The sequence below is a fragment of the Marmota monax genome, unplaced genomic scaffold (genome assembly GCF_021218885.2).
Source record: "Marmota monax isolate L192 unplaced genomic scaffold, Marmota_monax_Labrador192_F-V1.1 WCK01_AAM20220418_F8-fsc00210, whole genome shotgun sequence".
NCBI lineage: Eukaryota > Metazoa > Chordata > Mammalia > Rodentia > Sciuridae > Marmota > Marmota monax.
This window is the reverse complement of record NW_026695248.1, coordinates 2,339,662-2,357,025: the sequence shown is the minus strand read 5'-3', so window position 1 is coordinate 2,357,025 and position 17,364 is coordinate 2,339,662. Positions and strand designations below refer to the sequence as shown.

Here is a 17,364-nt window from a genome sequence, read left to right as displayed (position 1 = left end):
ATCCCTGTTCAGTTATCCACAGTTCGTACCCCAGAAGAATGTGAGCCACACACCCCAGAGCCAGGCCCTCTGTTGAGAGTCACCCACAGCCACTTGAGCTTGTCTCTGTCCTCTGCACTCTTCCCCAGCCACATTGTCCCCTTGTTAGAAAAGCTGGGGCTTCTCAATGGGGCACCCCCCCCCCCAAGACCCCTGGGATGGACTCCTCCACGTGACCTTGTCTCAGCCGAGCTTATTGGACTCAGACTGCAGGGCCCCATGTCCTCTGGCACAGTCTAAGCCTCCGCTGCCTCTGGAAGGAACAGTGAGTCGTCACCTGGGACCAGTGTCTGTCTGTCTTTTCTGTTCTGGGGGTAGGCCATACCACTGCTTAGAAGGACATGGATTAAATCAGAAGCTCACAGAGAGCACCGAGGCATTGGCCAGCCTGGTCCACTGAGGCTCGGCTACAGGCCAGTGGGTGCTGGTCCTCTGCATCACGGTCACCCTGGGAGGTTGTGGCCAGGTGTCAGAGAGGGGGCCGTCCCAGAGCTAGTGAGTGGTGGAGCCGGGGTTTGAACCACGGTAGAACTCTCTAGTTTGTGCTGTGTTTCCCCTGTAAGGAATTGGGGGAGGAGAGGGAGACTTTCTGGAGACTGGGCAGCTGACCCTGGCAGCTGGAAGGGGACTTGGCAAGCCCCTTGCTGCAGAATGTCACCAGGTAAATTATGCAACACTCAGTTAAATTCAAATTTCAGAAAATAGCAAGTAACTTTTTCAGTGTAAGTATATCCCATGTGATGCTTGGGACATACTTATACTAAAAAGAATGTGTTTATTTACCTGAAATTTAAACTTAACTGGGTACCCCATAGTTTTATTTGTCTAATTTGGCAACCCTGCTTGGGAACCCCTAGGAAACACACTGGGCCTGATACATGAGCACAATAAAATAGAGGATTTTTTTTGTATGTGTTACATGAGTATATTCTGTGGGATATTTTGGGATATATTTTTAAAAGTTATTTGCTGTTTTTCTTTTTAAATTTAAACTTAACTGGAATCCTTTTTTAAATTTATTTATTCTGGAAACCCTCGTTGGGGACCCCAGGAAACATACTGGGTCTGGCTCACGGACACCCTGTAAAGACACAGGTAGCTCAGTAGGTGGTGAGCTGCCTGTCCCCGACTGTGTATTCAGGGAGAGGCCAGATCACCCTTGGTAGTCACTGAGGAAGGTATTTGGGTTTTCGATGCTGGGCTCTAGTGAGGTTTGGGGACGCAGATGCAGGGACGAGAGGGTTGGGAAGCTGTCTCTGGGCTCATCTGTCATCAGCACTGTGTTGAGGACTAGTTCTTCTACCCAGAGGTGACATCTGGCCTCATTCAGCGGGAAACCAGTCCAGCCCAGGGAAACGTCATTAAACGGTCCAATCTGGCTTGAAGAAACACTGTTAAAGAAGAAATGAAACACACACACACACACACATTTTTTTTCTCTGTCTTGTTGAGAATTGGCAGTGACGTCCTGATTCTGTGTATATCTCCTGCAGCAGAGTGTGACTTCTGGGACGGGCTGAGGACCCCATGTGTCACTCTAGGGCCGTGATAACATGAAAAGCACCCACCCCCAAGGTTCTTCACACACCGTTGCAGGCAAGTGACCCCAGGCGAGAGGTGTTTATTTCTTTGCTGTTTCAGATGCTCTGGGTGTGACCGTACCTTGCGGGCCAGGCAGGACTTTAAGCGTGGCCTGTCTCCATATGACTTCTGCCTTCCATGAATCATCCCCAGCAAAGAGCTAGTCCTCAGCAAGCCTCCTGCCACCCCCCCTGCTTCCCACCCTCATGGAGCTCACAGTGACATTAGCCTGAGCCAGACCAGAGTCCGGAGGCAAATCTGCAAAGGCAAAATCTTGTCCTGGGTTCCCAGAACACATAGGGGTGGCATTCTCTCCTATGCCTATGCTATCTTCCGCTAGGGTGTTTAAATTTGATTTAATTATCAAATGGATCCTTCAATATTATCCATTAAGTACAAAAGAGTCACAATACCTGCTGTTGTAAAGGGAAAGACTTAAATATTTGTATCGATTCTGATCATTGAAATTGCCTGTTCTTCTTCTCGCTTTGGTTTAATCGATTTACTCTGAGCAGCAGAGGCCTCTCGCACTTGTGTTTTCCAGGGAGAGTCCTTGAGTGTCTGGCGGCTGACAACATGCACCAGCAGTGGCTCCTGCTGGCCGTGTGCTTCTGGGTGATTTTCATGTTCATGGTGGCCAGCAAGTTCATCACGCTGACCTTCAAAGACCCAGACGGTAGGTGTGCCTCCTGCCGCAGGGGCTTGGCTCGCTCATCTCTGCTGCAGTACCGCTCCCAGGTGCACGCATGAGGGACAGCTGCCCCAGGGTCCAAGGACATGCAGAGAAGTGGCAGAGGACAGGGAGGTGGGAAGGGACCGGAGGCTCTTCACAGAAGGTGCTTTCTTTGTGGCTGTAACCAGAGCGGAGAGCAGGGCCTCCTCCCAGCCCTGCAGCAGGGCCTCGCAGCAGCGCACACGGCAGGCTCCTGGCGTGGGAATGTCCCCTGCCTGAAGTCAGAGAGACGCAGCATGACTGCTCAGCATGCCTGGGTGTCAGCTGGTGTCCCACATGGGTGGCACATGTGTTTTGAAGGTCACCTTCAGTGCCATGGAAGAAGGGTCATTTAAATATATACCCACCTCTTGGAGGATTTTTAACCCCTTAGTGAGCACTGGCGCTCAGATGAGGGCGTGGTAAGAGCTCCAGACCGTCTTGGACAAGCCGATTCTATGTCTTGTCCTTCTCATTTGCTTATGTGAGCTTCTGTTTTTTTCCTACAAAACGGACACACTCTACTCAGACAGCCCCCTGGGAGGCGCTTGGTCTGTGAAGCACTGGGTGTGTGCAAGGAGTCCGTGATGGTCTCCTCAGCCCAGGGGACACTCAGAGTTTGCAGCAGCTTCAGCACTGTTGTGTGCCACCCAGAGTGGCAATCCGTGTTAAAGCTGAGAGCGGCTCATTCCAGAGCCACCTGCAGGACTGTGTCAGCCCTACACTGCTTGAGACCAAGTGGATTCTGGCTTCCAGGAGTGGGGCCCCGTCGAGAGCCACGCACCACGTCAACATCGCCAGGAAATTGAAACAAAGCGCTGCTGAGAACACGAAATACATCTCTTTCATGATTATCCTGAATATCATCTCCCAGGAGGGCAAGCACTGCGGGGCAGGCCATCCGATGAAGCTGTTGGTGTTTTATTTTGTTTGGAAAAGTACAAGTGTCTGTGATATACTTCAGAGACACTTCCATCAATAATGGTTGAATAAGCTGGGCACATACTGTAGTCCCACTGTAGTCGTGCACCTGTAGTCCCAGCCACTGGGGAGGCCAGGGCTGGAGGATGGCTTGAGCCAGAGAGTTCCTGACCATTCTAGGCAACAGGCTGTGCTGCCCATAGTGAGGCCCCATCTCGACCAGACCACTCCAGAATAAAAGTGGGAGTTAAATAAACCGTGGGTCCTTGCACTCATGTAATGGTCCCTGGCCAAAGAGCTTTTAAAGGACAGCTTGTTGCCCAGTGGGTCTGATAAACAAGGTGACATTCAGCTGGGAGGTGGCAGGTTATATGCTCCGTATTTTCAGAAAAGTGTGGATGCTGAAGTGGTTTCATGAAGGGGAGCAAACGCTGATGAGGGTAAAAACCAGGAGGACACAGGGAGGGCTTTGGATTCTGACCTGCAGAGGTAGTCTGTGACTGTCCTCAGTACTGCTTGCCGGAGGCCACCTCTCAGCCTTGAGGTGGTGGGTGGAGGTGATTCCTCTGCACTTTGATGTGGGAGGAGGCTGTGCAGCATCTCTGGGTGGTCAGAGCCTTGTTGCCCCTTCCCCCACGGTGGCCTCAGTGAGGATGCTGTTGCCCAAAGTGCACTGGAGACCTGGAGGGAGGGACCTGGAGGGAGGGACCTCGGTGGTCACATTGCTGAAGTGTGGCCTGCTGCAGCAGCCGAACCCAGCCTACTGTGACTCACTAGGATCTTATCTGGTTGTCCTAGCGTACCTGCTGGATCACGGGGTGGGTGTCCCTTGACTGAGTCTGACTGGAGGCAGTGAGCTCAGCTGCAGAGTCTTGGGTCAGTCAACTTTTTGTCATTGTGACCAAAATACCTGACAAGAACAACTCAGAGGAGGAAAAGCCGATTCAGAGGCTCAGTCCATGGTTGGCCGACTCTGTGGCTCTGGGCCCTTGGCAGAAGGCAGTGGCAGAGGACAGCGGCTCCCTTCATGGCACCTGCGGAGCAGAGAGAGGGAGGGGGACAGGGAACATGAGCCCTTCCAGGGCAACCCCTGTTATGCCAGATTCGTGGGACCCCAGTAGACCTCCAGGAGCCGAATCCGATGCAATCACACAAGAGTCTTTATTGCAAGCTCAAGCCTGGGCTCACAGCTGTTTCCGACGCAGCGGTCCCAGGGAGTGAGTCCTGGTCCTTTGTTCAGTGAGGTTTTATAGGTTTTGGGGGGATACTCCATGCGTCACAACATCACACAGCAAATCATTCCACACCGCGGGAAAATCAAACAACAACTCTTAACATTGATTAGCACATTCACTGGCGGGAACAAGTTGGGTAGGGGTGATTGGTTAGCACAATAGGGGGATTCGTTTGAACTGATTGGTTTAGGCCACGAGGGGTGTATGTGCTGAACTACATGGTTTCCCAACTTGTCATCAACTACCATAAACTACTGGGGGGTCATCTGGCATCCCAGGTATTTCCCTGTCTCATGCTGATTAGTGGTTGCTAGGGGGTTGCTATGGGTCCTCACCTAGCCTAACTGAGTCAGGGACACCTGGAGCCACAGACCTCTCCTGTTATTCACAGACAAACAACTCAGCAGGGTGGGTATGTGCTTAGGAGTGCTCTGTGGGTTTTTCCAAGGACAAGGTCACGCCCCCTCCTTGGACAGGCCTTGAGGAGAAGCTGGTTTCTCAAAAATGGAGTCACATCAGTTTCTCACCCCCAGTGACTTCCTCCTCCAGCCACGTCCCACCTGCCCACAGTCACCATTCAAACTAGAATGGGCGCTTAGGTCACAGCTCTCAAGATCTAATCATTTCACCTCTAAACCTTCCCGAAATGAACACAGGAGCTTTGGGGGCACACCTCAGTCCAGTCATAACAGGTCTCTTGCCAATGTGGACGAGGAGGCAGGATCAAGCCCCGAGGGAAGCTCACCGCTAATGTCCGTCCAGAGGCCTCCAGGAGCTGGGGGCTGCGGTGCTGTGGGCACCTCCCTCGCTCACCTGCCCCTCGGTTTAGTGAGTGTGGCCTTTGAGCCTTACTGGGCCCTTCTTCAGGGGAGGCAGTCCAACCTGTAGGACACTGAGAGAGGTTTGTCCGCAGTGGCCACGAGGATGGCTTGTCTGTTGGAGTTTATGTCACCCATGTCACAGGGTTTTGCTTTTCGACCAAGAGCCCCTTGTGAAGAGTCATTCAGAGGGCTGGGGCTGGGGCCCAGCGGAAGAGCGATTGCCTGCCTGTGTGAGGCCCTGCGTTCCATCCTCAGCCCCACAAAAAAATAAATAAACAAAACAAAGGTATTGTGTCCAACTACAACTAAAAAAGTATTTAAAAAAAATTAGAATCATTATAAGGAAATAACTCACTTCTAACAAGGGCGCCTTCGTGGTGAAGTTCCGTTCCCACAAGAAGGGTGGAGAGTCCTTGGTGTCAGTGTTCAGGGGCCTCAGGTAACTCGGGTGTCCCTGGGGCAGCTCCTTCCAGCTCCGTCCTCTGGGAAACCAATCCCTGGTCCAGAATCCCAGTCAGTGGGCGGGCGGGTTTTCCTCTCACCTCCTGTTCTGCAAGACTCCCCTCCACTGGAGCTGGGGAGGGCGGGGAGGGGGGGCTGAGCTGCTGTTTAATGCAACATTTGCCATTTTTTATGGTAAGGGTTTTTATGTCACCTCAGCGATGGAGTCACAGGGACGTGTGCAGTGGTGGTTTATCCTCAGCAAGCTTCAGTGTTGCCTTGAACCAGGGTCAGTTTGGCTTCATTCTAGGAGGCGCAATCCTGCCCTGTGGGTCCGTGACGGCATAGTGTGCCAGACTCCAAACATGGCACCTGGGCCCCAGTGTGTGCTGCAGACTCTGACCTCTCTCCCGCCGTGCTCCTTTTCCAGTCTGTGGCCTCATCTCAGCCCCTCAGCTTTCTTGTGTGCCACTGAGGCAGAGCCTGTGACTTGTGTTTCTCTGTGCCACCCACGTAGCTCATGCATGGGACGGAGCGGTGAGGTTTGGTGACGGTTAGTCAGCTTTTTGTCACTGTGACCAAAATACCTGACATGAACCACTGAGGGGAGGGGAGGTTTATTTTGGCTCGTGGTTTCAGAGGCTCAGTCCATGAGTGGCTGGCCCCATTGCTTTGGGTCTGAGGTGAGGCAGAACGTCATGGTGGGAGGGTGTGGAGGAGGGAAGGTGCCCAGCTCACAGCAGCTGAGAAGGAAGGGGCCAGGGACAGACATAGTGCAAGGCCACGCCCCCAGTGACCTGCTTCCTCCCTTGGTGCCCCTCCTGTCTTCAGTTGCCAGTAGTCCATTCAGTTTATGGGTTAATCCAGTGATTAGGTCACAGCTCTTACAATCCAGTCTTTCCACCTCTGAACATCGCTGCATTGCCTGATGCAGGACATTTGGAGGGACATTCCTACCTCCAAACTAGAGCAGTGACTGAGTATATCATCAGTGAGGCAGGTTGTGGTTACTTTTTTAAAAAAAACCAAGCAGAACTTTATCTGACAAAACGTCGACATTTTGTAAAACAGCATAATGATGACAACACGGTAAGCCACTGCACAAAGACCCCTGGCCGTTGCCCCGGGATCCGACTCCTCTACTTGAGGGGCAGGGTGAAGAGAGCGACCTCTGTCATCCCAGTGGGGGTGGCGGCATCTGCAAAAAATAGCAGGCTAGCCACAAAGCAACAGAAAAAGAAAAGCAAATATGAACCGGCTGCTGTTTTCATCTGAGTCGAGTTGAGTCGGGTTTGGGCGAGCTGGGGGGTTGGCTGAGCTGGGGGGTTGGCTGAGCTGGGGGGTTGGCTGAGCTGGGGGGTTGGCTGGTGTGGCTGCTGGGAGCTGAGGAGTTCTTCAGCCACCACGATCCATTCCGTGTGCTCTGAGGGTGTGAAGTAGGTTGCGTTTTCAAAAATCCACTGGTGAATCACTTGTTTAGAATTCAGGACTCGTTTCCCCATCCAGAATGCTATGAAGGGAGCTTAGGTCTCTGCAGAACCCCGTGAGCATGTCCGCTCTCACCAGGAACCAGGCTGTGGCGCGAGAGGCTGGACAGACATTGCTCTCAGAGCCCCTGGAGGGCTTTTAGGGGTTCAGGGGCCGATGGCCTCTGTCATTTGTACAGCAGACAGTGCTCTCCATCCTTATTGCAGGTACGTAGCCGTACGACAGCTCTGGCTAAGTTTGCATTTTCACTGAAAAAGAGGAGAAAGGAGAAAGGCTTTTAGTGAGGTTCATAAAGATGTGCAGACAGAGCTGGCTCTGGGGTCCAACCGCCAGGAGGGGGCGGGGGACAAGAACACCGCAACAGGGTGCAGGGGTGGGGGTGGGGGTGTTTTCTTCCTCCTCGTGCAGCGAGGGGAGAAGGAGGGCAGGGAGGAAGCTCATTGTGCTGGATGGAGGGGCTTGGGGCCTGCAGGCACAGCAGTACCTACCAAAGGCAAAGCGTGGTTCTCAGTGACAAAAAAGGAGTAGACCTTGAACCTTTTTTTAAAGTGAAACATCCTTTTGTGTAATCAGCTTTTTAATTTTTATTTAACATCTACTTTTTCTAATTTGAAGGCTTTGGAAAATTTTGAAACTACCTGTTTCTTTATTTGCAGAACACCAAAGATTATAATCAAATTCTACCCCAAAGGTTTCTGCAAAACCTATTGTTATAAATTATTAGTTTGGACAAGCACTTTATAAGATTCCTCTATCTCAATTTGAGTACCACAGCTTCATAAACTGATATGAAAGCTGATTGTTTTTGTTTTGTTGGTTAATTTTTTTTTTTTTTTAATCTGGAGATCATTGTGGAGGTACACACAGTTGTAAGAAATAACACAGAGAAGCCAGGCATGGTGGTGGCACACGCCTGTCATCTCAGTGACTCAGGAGGCTGAGTCAGGAGGATCACAAGTTTGAGGCCAGCCTCAGCAACTTGACAAGACCCTAAGCAATTTAGTGAGACCCTATCTCAAAAAAGGGGGATGGGCTAGGGATGTATCTCAGCAGTAGAGCACCCCTGAATTCCCTCCTGGGACCCCTGTTCGGTCTCGTTGATCTGTAATCCTGTTTCTTGGTGACAAGAAATCTCAACCTATCTGTCTTCCAGGGTACAGCGCCAAACAGGAGTTTCTGTTCCTGACAACTGTGCCAGAAGCCGGGAAGTCACGAGAAGAGAAGCACTTTGCCGAGGATCCGAAGGTGGGCATGAGCTGGGGGCCTGGGCAGAAGTGCTGAGCATCGGGGAGTCTGGTCGTGGTAGAGCCACCAGGGAGGAGTGGGAGCCAGGGAACAGGTGGAACTTGTGTCATCCCATGTCCTACTGTAGGGTGTTCTAGAAGGCCTGTGTCCCGGGAGGACGGGCTGTTACAACCTCCCCTTGAGTGGACTGCCTGGAAACTCGTGCATTTTAAAAGAGAACACAGGAGCATCTGGGCCCTCTGAATATGTCTGATTGGAGGAACCATCTGCTCTGAGATCCTGGGAAGAAGCTCTGTTAGCCGCAAGGGAAGATAGAGAGGCAGCAGCAGATGCGTTCCAGAGTGCTTAGAATCAGGGCCACAGCTGGAGGGGGCCCATGGAGCGGTTCTGGGAACTGGGCCCACTGTCTCAGCAGCGTCTGGGGCAGACACACCGCCGCGACGTGAGCAGTGGGGACAAGTTCTGAGAACACCTGTGTGTCCTGCCTGTCTCCTCTGCCCTCTTCAGCTGGGCCTTTCCGGGCGTCAGTCCCTGAGACCCTGAGCTGCCCCTGAGCACTGGGTCCAGACTGAGCCAGGAGTTCTGGAACGACTCTGCCCACCGTGCACAGAGCCAAGGCTGGATCCAATGGAGGCCTCTCGGGTTAGGAGGGGTTCTCGGGCTCTGGAACAGCTTCAAGGGGTGTGGGCCCTTGCCAGGCACTTGAGCCTTTTTTGTTTCTCTGAATCACCCCTCTCTTGAGAAGGGAAGTCCCAGGAACCAAGTCTCTTCTCCTGGCCACCTGGGCTGATTCATCCCAGGGACTTAGCAGGGCAGTGAGGGCCTGGGAGGGGGCTGGAAGTAGGGGTTGCCACCCATGGAAAGGGAACCAGCCTGTTCACCTGCAGATCAAGGAGCCTGTGCCAGTTGGGTAGAAGGAAATAGCACCTTATTTTCCACTAAGCATCTGTATATATTCAGAGGATTAGGTTAGCTTGCTTCAGGAAATCTGATGTTCACTCAGGAACAAATGAAATCGTAGAAAAGAAAAGGTCCTGTGGATGGGCAGAGAAGGTCCCGCTGGCTCATGCTGGGCCCTGCTGTCGCTCTGACCCTCTCCCCCCCATGAGCCCTGGTGCCTGTTCTGTTCCTCCACGCACAGCCCACCGGGAGGATGCCTCCAGCTGCCCCTCTGGTCTATATGGAGCGCCTGGAGCTCATCAGGAACGTCTGCCGGGACGAGGCCCTGAGGAACCTCTCGCACACTGCGGTCTCCAAGTTTGTCCTGGACCGCATATTTGTCTGCGACAAGCACAAGATTCTTTTCTGCCAGACCCCCAAGGTGGGCAACACCCAGTGGAAGAAAGTGCTGATTGTGCTCAATGGTGCGTCCACCATGACATCAGGGTTTGCCTGGGGAAGGGTCCCAGTAGCTGGGCAGGGGAGAGGGGTCAAAGGAGGGAGTGGTTTCTCCTGAAAAGACCGACAGCCTTCCAGATGGTTCTCTGTTGTCCCTTTTTTCCCTGTTGGTGCCGTACTTTGGGAGTTGGGAGGGTTAATTATGCAGCAAGTGTCTACCCCTGAGCTCCACCCCGACCCTGGGTGGGCTCATTGTGGATGGTGAACATTTTCAAAGGCACATAGCCAACAACAGGGTCTCCTGGTTTTCCCAGTGGAACCCCCACCTCAGGCAGCTTGACCAACCCGCTGATATTGATGCATTTAAAGTCACATGCTGAGTGTGTCAAGGCCACCACACTCTGAGGTCACCAGGAGGCTGCACAGTGCCTCTCTCTAGTGAGAAGGGCCCACACTCCAGATCCTGGGAGGAGAGCCCCCTGCATGAATCTGGGGCCTGTTCACCTGCAGGTCCAGGAGCCTGTGCCAGTTGGGTAGACGGAAATAGCACCTTATTTTCCACTAAGCATCTGTATATATTCAGAGGATTAGGTTAGCTTGCTTCAGGAAATCTGATGTTCACTCAGGAACAAATGAATCATAGAAAAGAGCGTTCATATCCTGTAGTTAGGCTTACTCTCTGCTTCAGACAGCAGGTTCATTTGTTTGTTAAAGTCCAATTAGTCTGAGCTGATCCAAGATCATCATGGACGCTGTCTGTTAAGTTCAGCTTGAAAAGGGACTTGTTTCCAACCACTGGCAGTGGACTCCTGGTCAGGAATCAGACCCCGGGTGCTGCAGGCAGGTCTTGGGGTTCCATGTCCTCCTGCCCGCGGCTCCCTGGGCTGCTCTCAGAGGTGCTGGTCAGAGTTGGCTGACATTTGCCTCCTCACAGGGTGGTTGGGGAAGAAGAGGGTGACTCATCGTTCTCTGGCACTATGTCAGGATGTTCCGAATCAGAGAACAAGGTTAGAAATCAAGTTGAAAGCGAGGAGTATACCAAAAAGCCCACAGTCAGCCACGGCAGTGTTCAGCATCTCCAAAGACGTGCCCACTTCAAGGGCAGAACAGGAGTGGCCATGGGGGGGGGGGGGTGTATATCAAAACACCACCAGAATCCCAGCGGCTCTGGAGGCTGAGGCAGGAGGATCGAGAGTTCAAAGCCAGCCCCCGCAAAAGCAAGGCACCAAGCAACTCAGTGAGACCCTGTCTCTAAATAAAATACAAGATAGGGCTGGGGGTGTGGCTCAGTGGTCGAGTGCCCCTGAGTTCAACCCCTGGTACCAAAATAAACAACAACAAAAACAACCACCAGCACCCCAGCAATATGTGTGATTTCTAGGTTCTCATGTATTAGCTAAAGATTAGCTTAAATTAAACATGGAAAAAGTAACAAGCACCACCCTTGACCTCGACACCTAGTCACAGTCAGTTTGATGAGAACAAAAATCAAACTGCTTTTGAGAGGACCTTTACTACCCAGCTTGTGGTTGATTAAGAGGCTTCATCTGGAAATCTTCATCTTGTTTGTTTAAAACAAACAAACAAACAAAAAACATGGGCTTATATAATCTCTAAGTTTCTTAAAAAATGAAAACAAACTAGACGGAGGGAAAAGCTGGAGAGGCCCACAGGTAACCTGGTAAACTACAGGTGGTCGGGGTGGCTGTCCTTAAGGTCCCAACAGGGACGGGGTGAGTGGGCCTAGGTGCAGACCACAGAGCTGGCTCTGTCATCCCACTTCTATACATTTTTCTTTTCCTTTTTTGACAGTGAGGTCTCACTGCATTGGGCTGGCTGGCCTTGAACTCAGCCTCCCAGGCAGTTAGGGTCGTGGGCATGCACCACTGCACCAGCTCTGCGGTGCCCTTAGTGGTTGCTCCTCTTGGTCATTTCCTAGCCAGCCAGCCTGGGCGGCACAGAGTCCTAGACTGGGGCACAGAGTCCTGGACTCAGTATTCTGGGGGAGGGGATGAATGAATAAGCAGGCAGGGACACTGTGGGCCCTGCTTAGATGGAGGCCACAAGAGTCTTCCTTGCCAGGACTTGGAGCTCCACCTGACAGGGTTAGCCCAAATTCAGTGTGAAGGTTTGCAGGGGCATGGCTAGGCCCTCCTCAGCATCATGAGCATTTATTTCCATTTTCTACTTTGGGAAAAGAAAGGCCTGCCTGGCCACCAGCCCTGAGATTGACACCGAGCAGGTTCCCCGCAGCAGCGTGGTCCCAGAGCCGAGCCCTGAGGATGGCCAGTGGCCATTGCTACACTCCTGCCTCCTCCTCAGACACACACGTCCTCCTTCAGCCCCTGCTGTTTACCTGGGTCACAGCTGTATAACTTCAGCGTTCTTTTTTTGTTTTGTTTTGTTTTTGGTACCAGGGATTGACCTCAGGGGCACTTGACCACTGAGCCACAACCCCAGCCCTACTTGGTATTTTCTTTAAGAACAGGGTCCCACTGAGTTGCTTAACACCTCGCTGTTGCTGAGGCTGGCTTTGAACTCACAATCCTCCTGCCTCAGCCTCCTGAGCTGCTGGGATGACAGACGTACACCACTGTGCCGGGAACTTCAGCCAGATTTTTCTAGCACCAATCGCCTTTGGTGCTGTTCTGGGTTGCCCTGAGGTTATCTAGGAACCACCTAGGTCTGGGGTGTGGTGCTGCCAGAGCACAGCCTGCCAGGCAGAATGGGGACCATGTGGGCATAGGTGGGCACCACGTTTCCCAGGCCTGCCCCCTGGCAATTCTCCCAGTCTCAGAGTAAAGTATCAGTGGTTTTAGGAATTCTGTCTGCATACCCCAAGCTTTGTTTAACGGAAGGTTTGCCAGGGGTGGACACTGTCCCACATCTGCCCTGTCCCCTGCCCTCTCCTCCCCAGGACCCTCTCTGTCTGGAACTCTCATTCCCTCTCCCGTCCTGCCCGTAGAAGCAACTGGAATTCAAGGACATCAGCGTGGCTGTTGGGGGTGGGTTTGCCCTGTGTGCCCCGAGAATGTGGAGCCCTGAGGTGAAGAGGGTCATCTCGAGGCCACCAACACACCTTCTCTCGTCTCCTAGGAGCGTTTCCTTCCATCGAAGAGATTCCTGAAAATGTCGTTCACGACCATGAGAAGAACGGCCTCCCTCGTCTCTCCTCCTTCAGCACAGTGGGAATTGAGAAGCGGTGAGAGCATGGTGGGGTGGGGGTTGGGAGCCTGTGAAGAAAGTCTGCTAGAATCCAGCTCAGGTTGCACTTGCTGCGTATTCCAGATCACACCCCGGGGACCACGGGGACCACAGGCTGTGCTGGGACCAGCAGCCGGGCGTTGGTCTGCCCCTGCGTGATGACCATGTGCTTACACTCTCAGCCCCCCCTGAGGACTTCAGAGCACCTTTTCCAGCCTTGCCATCGGACAGGCCCCAACAGTTCACATTATCTTATTAACAGATGAGGGGTCACTTTTGTCGTGCTTTGGTTTTGTGAAGTTTTGTGGGTTCTTGACTGAACGTCGTGGTCTTCTCTTCATGAGAAGGGGACTAGGGTTGTAGGAACCCTCATTTCCCCTTCCAAAAGCATTGTGCCTGTGTCACAGGAGCTTCCCCCTGGGAACCTGGATCCACACAGGCAGTGTGTGTGTGGGGGGGTACTTCTTGATTTGGGCAAGAATAGAGTCGTAGCCAATGAATGGAACAGGTCTCCCATCAATTGTGAAGTGGCTCTGGAGAACAAGGTTTAAAGGGCCCAGAAAGCTGAGCAGCACCTAAACGTCAGGCCTGGGGCTGGGCTCTGGCCTCCCTGGCTTGGCCACTTCCCTTCATTGTTTCTGGCTCTGGCTGATTGAGTACAGAAGTCCTTCTGGGTGCAAACCCACCTGTTACCTCCTGAGCACTCACCCCCCCGGGGCTTCTGGGGGAGACTCAGAAGTCAAGGCAGGCCAACTGGGGCAGACAGTCTCTGCAAGTAGTAGGCACTCCATTCTTGCAGTGTCGACCTTGATGCAGGATTGCTGTCATGCTCGCCACTGCCCCAGGCCTCAGGGCAGCCGTGTCCAGCGGCCCACCCAGGCTGGAGTGTGCATTTTCTCCCACCCTGGCTTTGCTCTGATTTTTCTCTCCCCTGACAATGTTGAATTGCATCCTGAAGGCCAGGCCCGTCGGTTATCCCTGGCTCACTCAGAGTACCTGCCTTGATAGTTTTCTGTCCAAGAACAAAATTGTTAAAGATTCTTGGAATTTTGAGTTATTCAGTAAAATAAAGCGTTGATGAAATAGAGTTTTCACAGACTCCCAGGAACGAGTACTGTCGACTTTTCTGAGCCTCTGTTTTCTCTTCTGTAAAAATGGGTTGAGAATAGGAATCAACGCACAAAATCTTGCAGTGGATTAAGGAAGAGATGCATGGAATGCATTCGGGGCCGGGCTTGGCCTGGTGAGAGTTCAGCTGTGGGAGCTGCCCCATTTGCTCTTCGCTCTCCCACCCCCTCAGCCATAGGCTCCAGGAGCATGCAGTTAACTTCCTGTTTTCATTTTGTTTTTCTTAGATTGAAAACATACTTCAAGTTTTTTATTGTAAGAGATCCCTTCGAGAGACTCATTTCTGCATTTAAGGACAAGTTTGTTCATAATCCCCGTTTTGAGCCTTGGTACAGGCACGAGATTGCCCCTGGCATCATCAGGAAATACAGAAAGAACCGGACAGAGACCCGGGGGATCCAGTTTGAAGATTTCGTGCGCTATCTGGGTGATCCAAACCACAGATGGCTGGACCTTCAGTTTGGGGACCATATCATTCACTGGGTGACGTATGTGGAACTGTGTGCGCCTTGTGAGATAAAGTACAGTGTGATTGGACACCACGAGACCCTGGAGGAGGATGCCCCGTACATCCTGAGAGAGGCCGGCATAGACCACCTGGTGTCCTACCCCACCATCCCACCGGGCATCACCGTGTATAACAGAACCAAGGTGCAGCGCTACTTTCTGGGCATCAGCAAACGAGACATCCGGCGCCTGTATGCACGTTTTGAAGGGGACTTTAAGCTCTTTGGGTACCAGAAACCAGATTTTTTGCTAAACTAATGTTTAGGACCCATGAATCCAGATATCTCTGTTAGACTGGGGGCTAGCCAGGTAGAGGTCTGAGCACAGAAATGACACTTTCTCCATGACACCTCTCCTTAAGACTCCTGAGGCCTCCCCTGATCCCGAGGGCCTCTCCCCCACCTGTTATCAGGAAGCCGCTGGCCTCACCTTGGAGAGAAGTGGAGACAAGACATCTGCAGGAGGAGATGTGACAGCATTCGGAGCCATCGCCCTCAGTTGTTGAGTTGGCAGGCACAGCCGAGGCCCTCCTGGCCGCCAGGGTGGTCTTGCCTGTCATCAATGGATTGCAAAAATGGTACCTGGCACTTTTAGGAGGGGTGGAGAAGCTGAGGTGCTGCAGAAGCTCCCCAGGCCGGGCAGGATCAAATCTGAGTCATAAGATGACACCTCTGGCCTTCACCTTGGTGTTGCTATAACAGATGGTCCTTTCTGGGACAACTGAGTCCCTGTGACATTCAGTGATGACCCCAGAGCAGGGCCAACCGTCTGTCTTTCAGAACCCATGCCTGTGCAAGGCAGGTCCGTGTGTCTGGACCGCTGCCTGCCAATCGCCTATCCCATCTAGCACCAGAGGTAAAATTTTGGAAAGTGATTGGAGGAGAGGTTCTTACCACCCTGGAAAGAGGACACCTGGGGGGGGGGCTTAAAAGGAATGTGGCACAGGAAAGGAGGAGCAGGCCAGGCTGGGGACTGATTTGGGGACCTCCATTCCGCCTGACTGACACGTGTCCCATCTGGGTGGGCGACAGGAGATCCTCCACCCAGCTCTCCCAGGGCCTCACCTTCCCCAGAGCGCGGAACAGACTAAACAGTTTTAGTCTGGAGGAAGCCAAACAGAATTCAGTGCAGCCTCCACATTCAGTGCCCTTTCATCTCAGCAAAGCGGCCACCACCAGACCCATGTCTGCTGATGCCACCATCCTGGACTAACTGGCCAGAAGTGAGGTCATCAAGTTCACCAGCAATAAAATCCGACGCCAAGGCAGCGTCCAGGCACAGAGAGAGCCCCCACGAGGAGCACGCCACAGCCACCACGAGGGCCATGTAGAACCCGGGAGCCCAGCCGGGAGGGGTGATCCAGGCTTTTCTCAAAGGCAGCCTCAGCCCCCCTTTTCTCAAAACTGCTTCCTGGATTTATAAATGTGAAAGTAAAATGATATTTAAAATATGTGCCAAACCTGATCCTTGCTGCAGTTCCGGGGGAAGGGGCACCAGGGCTGCGTGTGACCCTGAGGCTTGGCGACCAGGACGGGTGTGCGCAGCCTGCTGAGGCCGGGATCGTGGATGGGAAGTGAGGCTTGGCCCTTCACCCTCGATGGACACACCAAGGATGTAACCTTGAGTTATTTTTCTATGAGGTTTCTGCTGTGTCTTGTTAAAATCCTTTCAGACTCAATGAGCTGAAGAGTAACAGTGTGAATCATGTATGTGAATTTAAGGCCTTAAAGTTAGTCCTAATTAAAATAGCCTTTTCTCTCAGAAAGCAAAGATTGGACGCCTGGTTTTTCTTTTCTTTTACTTTTTTTTTTTTTTTTAAATCTCCCTCTGGCATTTGAGTCATTTTCCAAGGATATTTTGCCAAACAAGTAGAGATTGCTATCAAAACATCTCCTGGACATCTCAGTATGTCTGGGACAGTCCACCTCCACCCACTGTGGCTCCTGACCCCACACCTGGCCCCTGGAATGATGCAGCCCTCACCCCTCCACCGAGGTCCTGCAACCCCCTTCTGGTCTTGCCCTAAAGCAGGTGGTTCTCCCACCGTCTTACTCCTAGGCACCACTCCATGTGCTTCCCGTGGTGCTGCTTTGATGGAGATTTACTGTCAAACCAGGCCTCATGCTCCCCAGTGGGTCTCTCCCACGTGGACTGGCACTAGGTCTTATGGTTCAAGAATGATTCTTTTGGGTTTGATGTTCCAGTTCCCCTGGGGCAGCAGACCCTCCTTCCAGACCCACCGGAGTAGCCAAGTCACCCACATAGCTCCACATGGTGGCTTGCCCTTGGGCTTGTACTTCCCGGTCAGCTCCAGCACTGCCCCTGTGGGTCTGCCAGGCCGTGGTCTCACCCTGTGAAGCAGGTGGAGGGGCCTCAGCCTCTGGCAGGTGCATTCTGTGCCTGTAATAAGAGAAGCAAGGTTTTTTATTGTTGTTGTTTACTTTTTCGGGGGTACTGGGGATTTAACTCAGGGGTACTCGACCACTGAGTCACATCCCCGGCCCTATTTTTTATTTAGAGATGGTCTCACCGAGTCGCTTAGTGCCTCACTTTTGCTGAAGCTGGCTTTGAACTCCCGATCCTCCTGTCTCAGCTCCAAGCTGCTGGGATGACAGGTGTGTGCCCAGCAGAGTAGCAGTTCTGATGAGCTCTGAATGGCCTTTGGAATTCTTCCCTTTCTCAAGGAATAATGAATGTTGGAAGC

The 17,364-nt window shown here is 52.5% G+C and overlaps 1 protein-coding gene across 1 annotated transcript; it reads left to right on the top strand.

The window, feature by feature from the left end:
• The first annotated feature begins 2,145 nt into the window (after positions 1-2,145).
• Chst10 (carbohydrate sulfotransferase 10) lies at positions 2,146-16,430 on the top strand. The gene is made up of 5 exons (XM_046440366.2): positions 2,146-2,296; positions 8,392-8,483; positions 9,625-9,847; positions 12,918-13,023; positions 14,381-16,430. Exons 1-5 carry the CDS (start codon positions 2,197-2,199, stop codon positions 14,916-14,918), a joined length of 1,059 nt encoding a protein of 352 aa, XP_046296322.2. The 5' UTR covers positions 2,146-2,196; the 3' UTR covers positions 14,919-16,430.
• Positions 16,431-17,364: the final 934 nt, after the last annotated feature.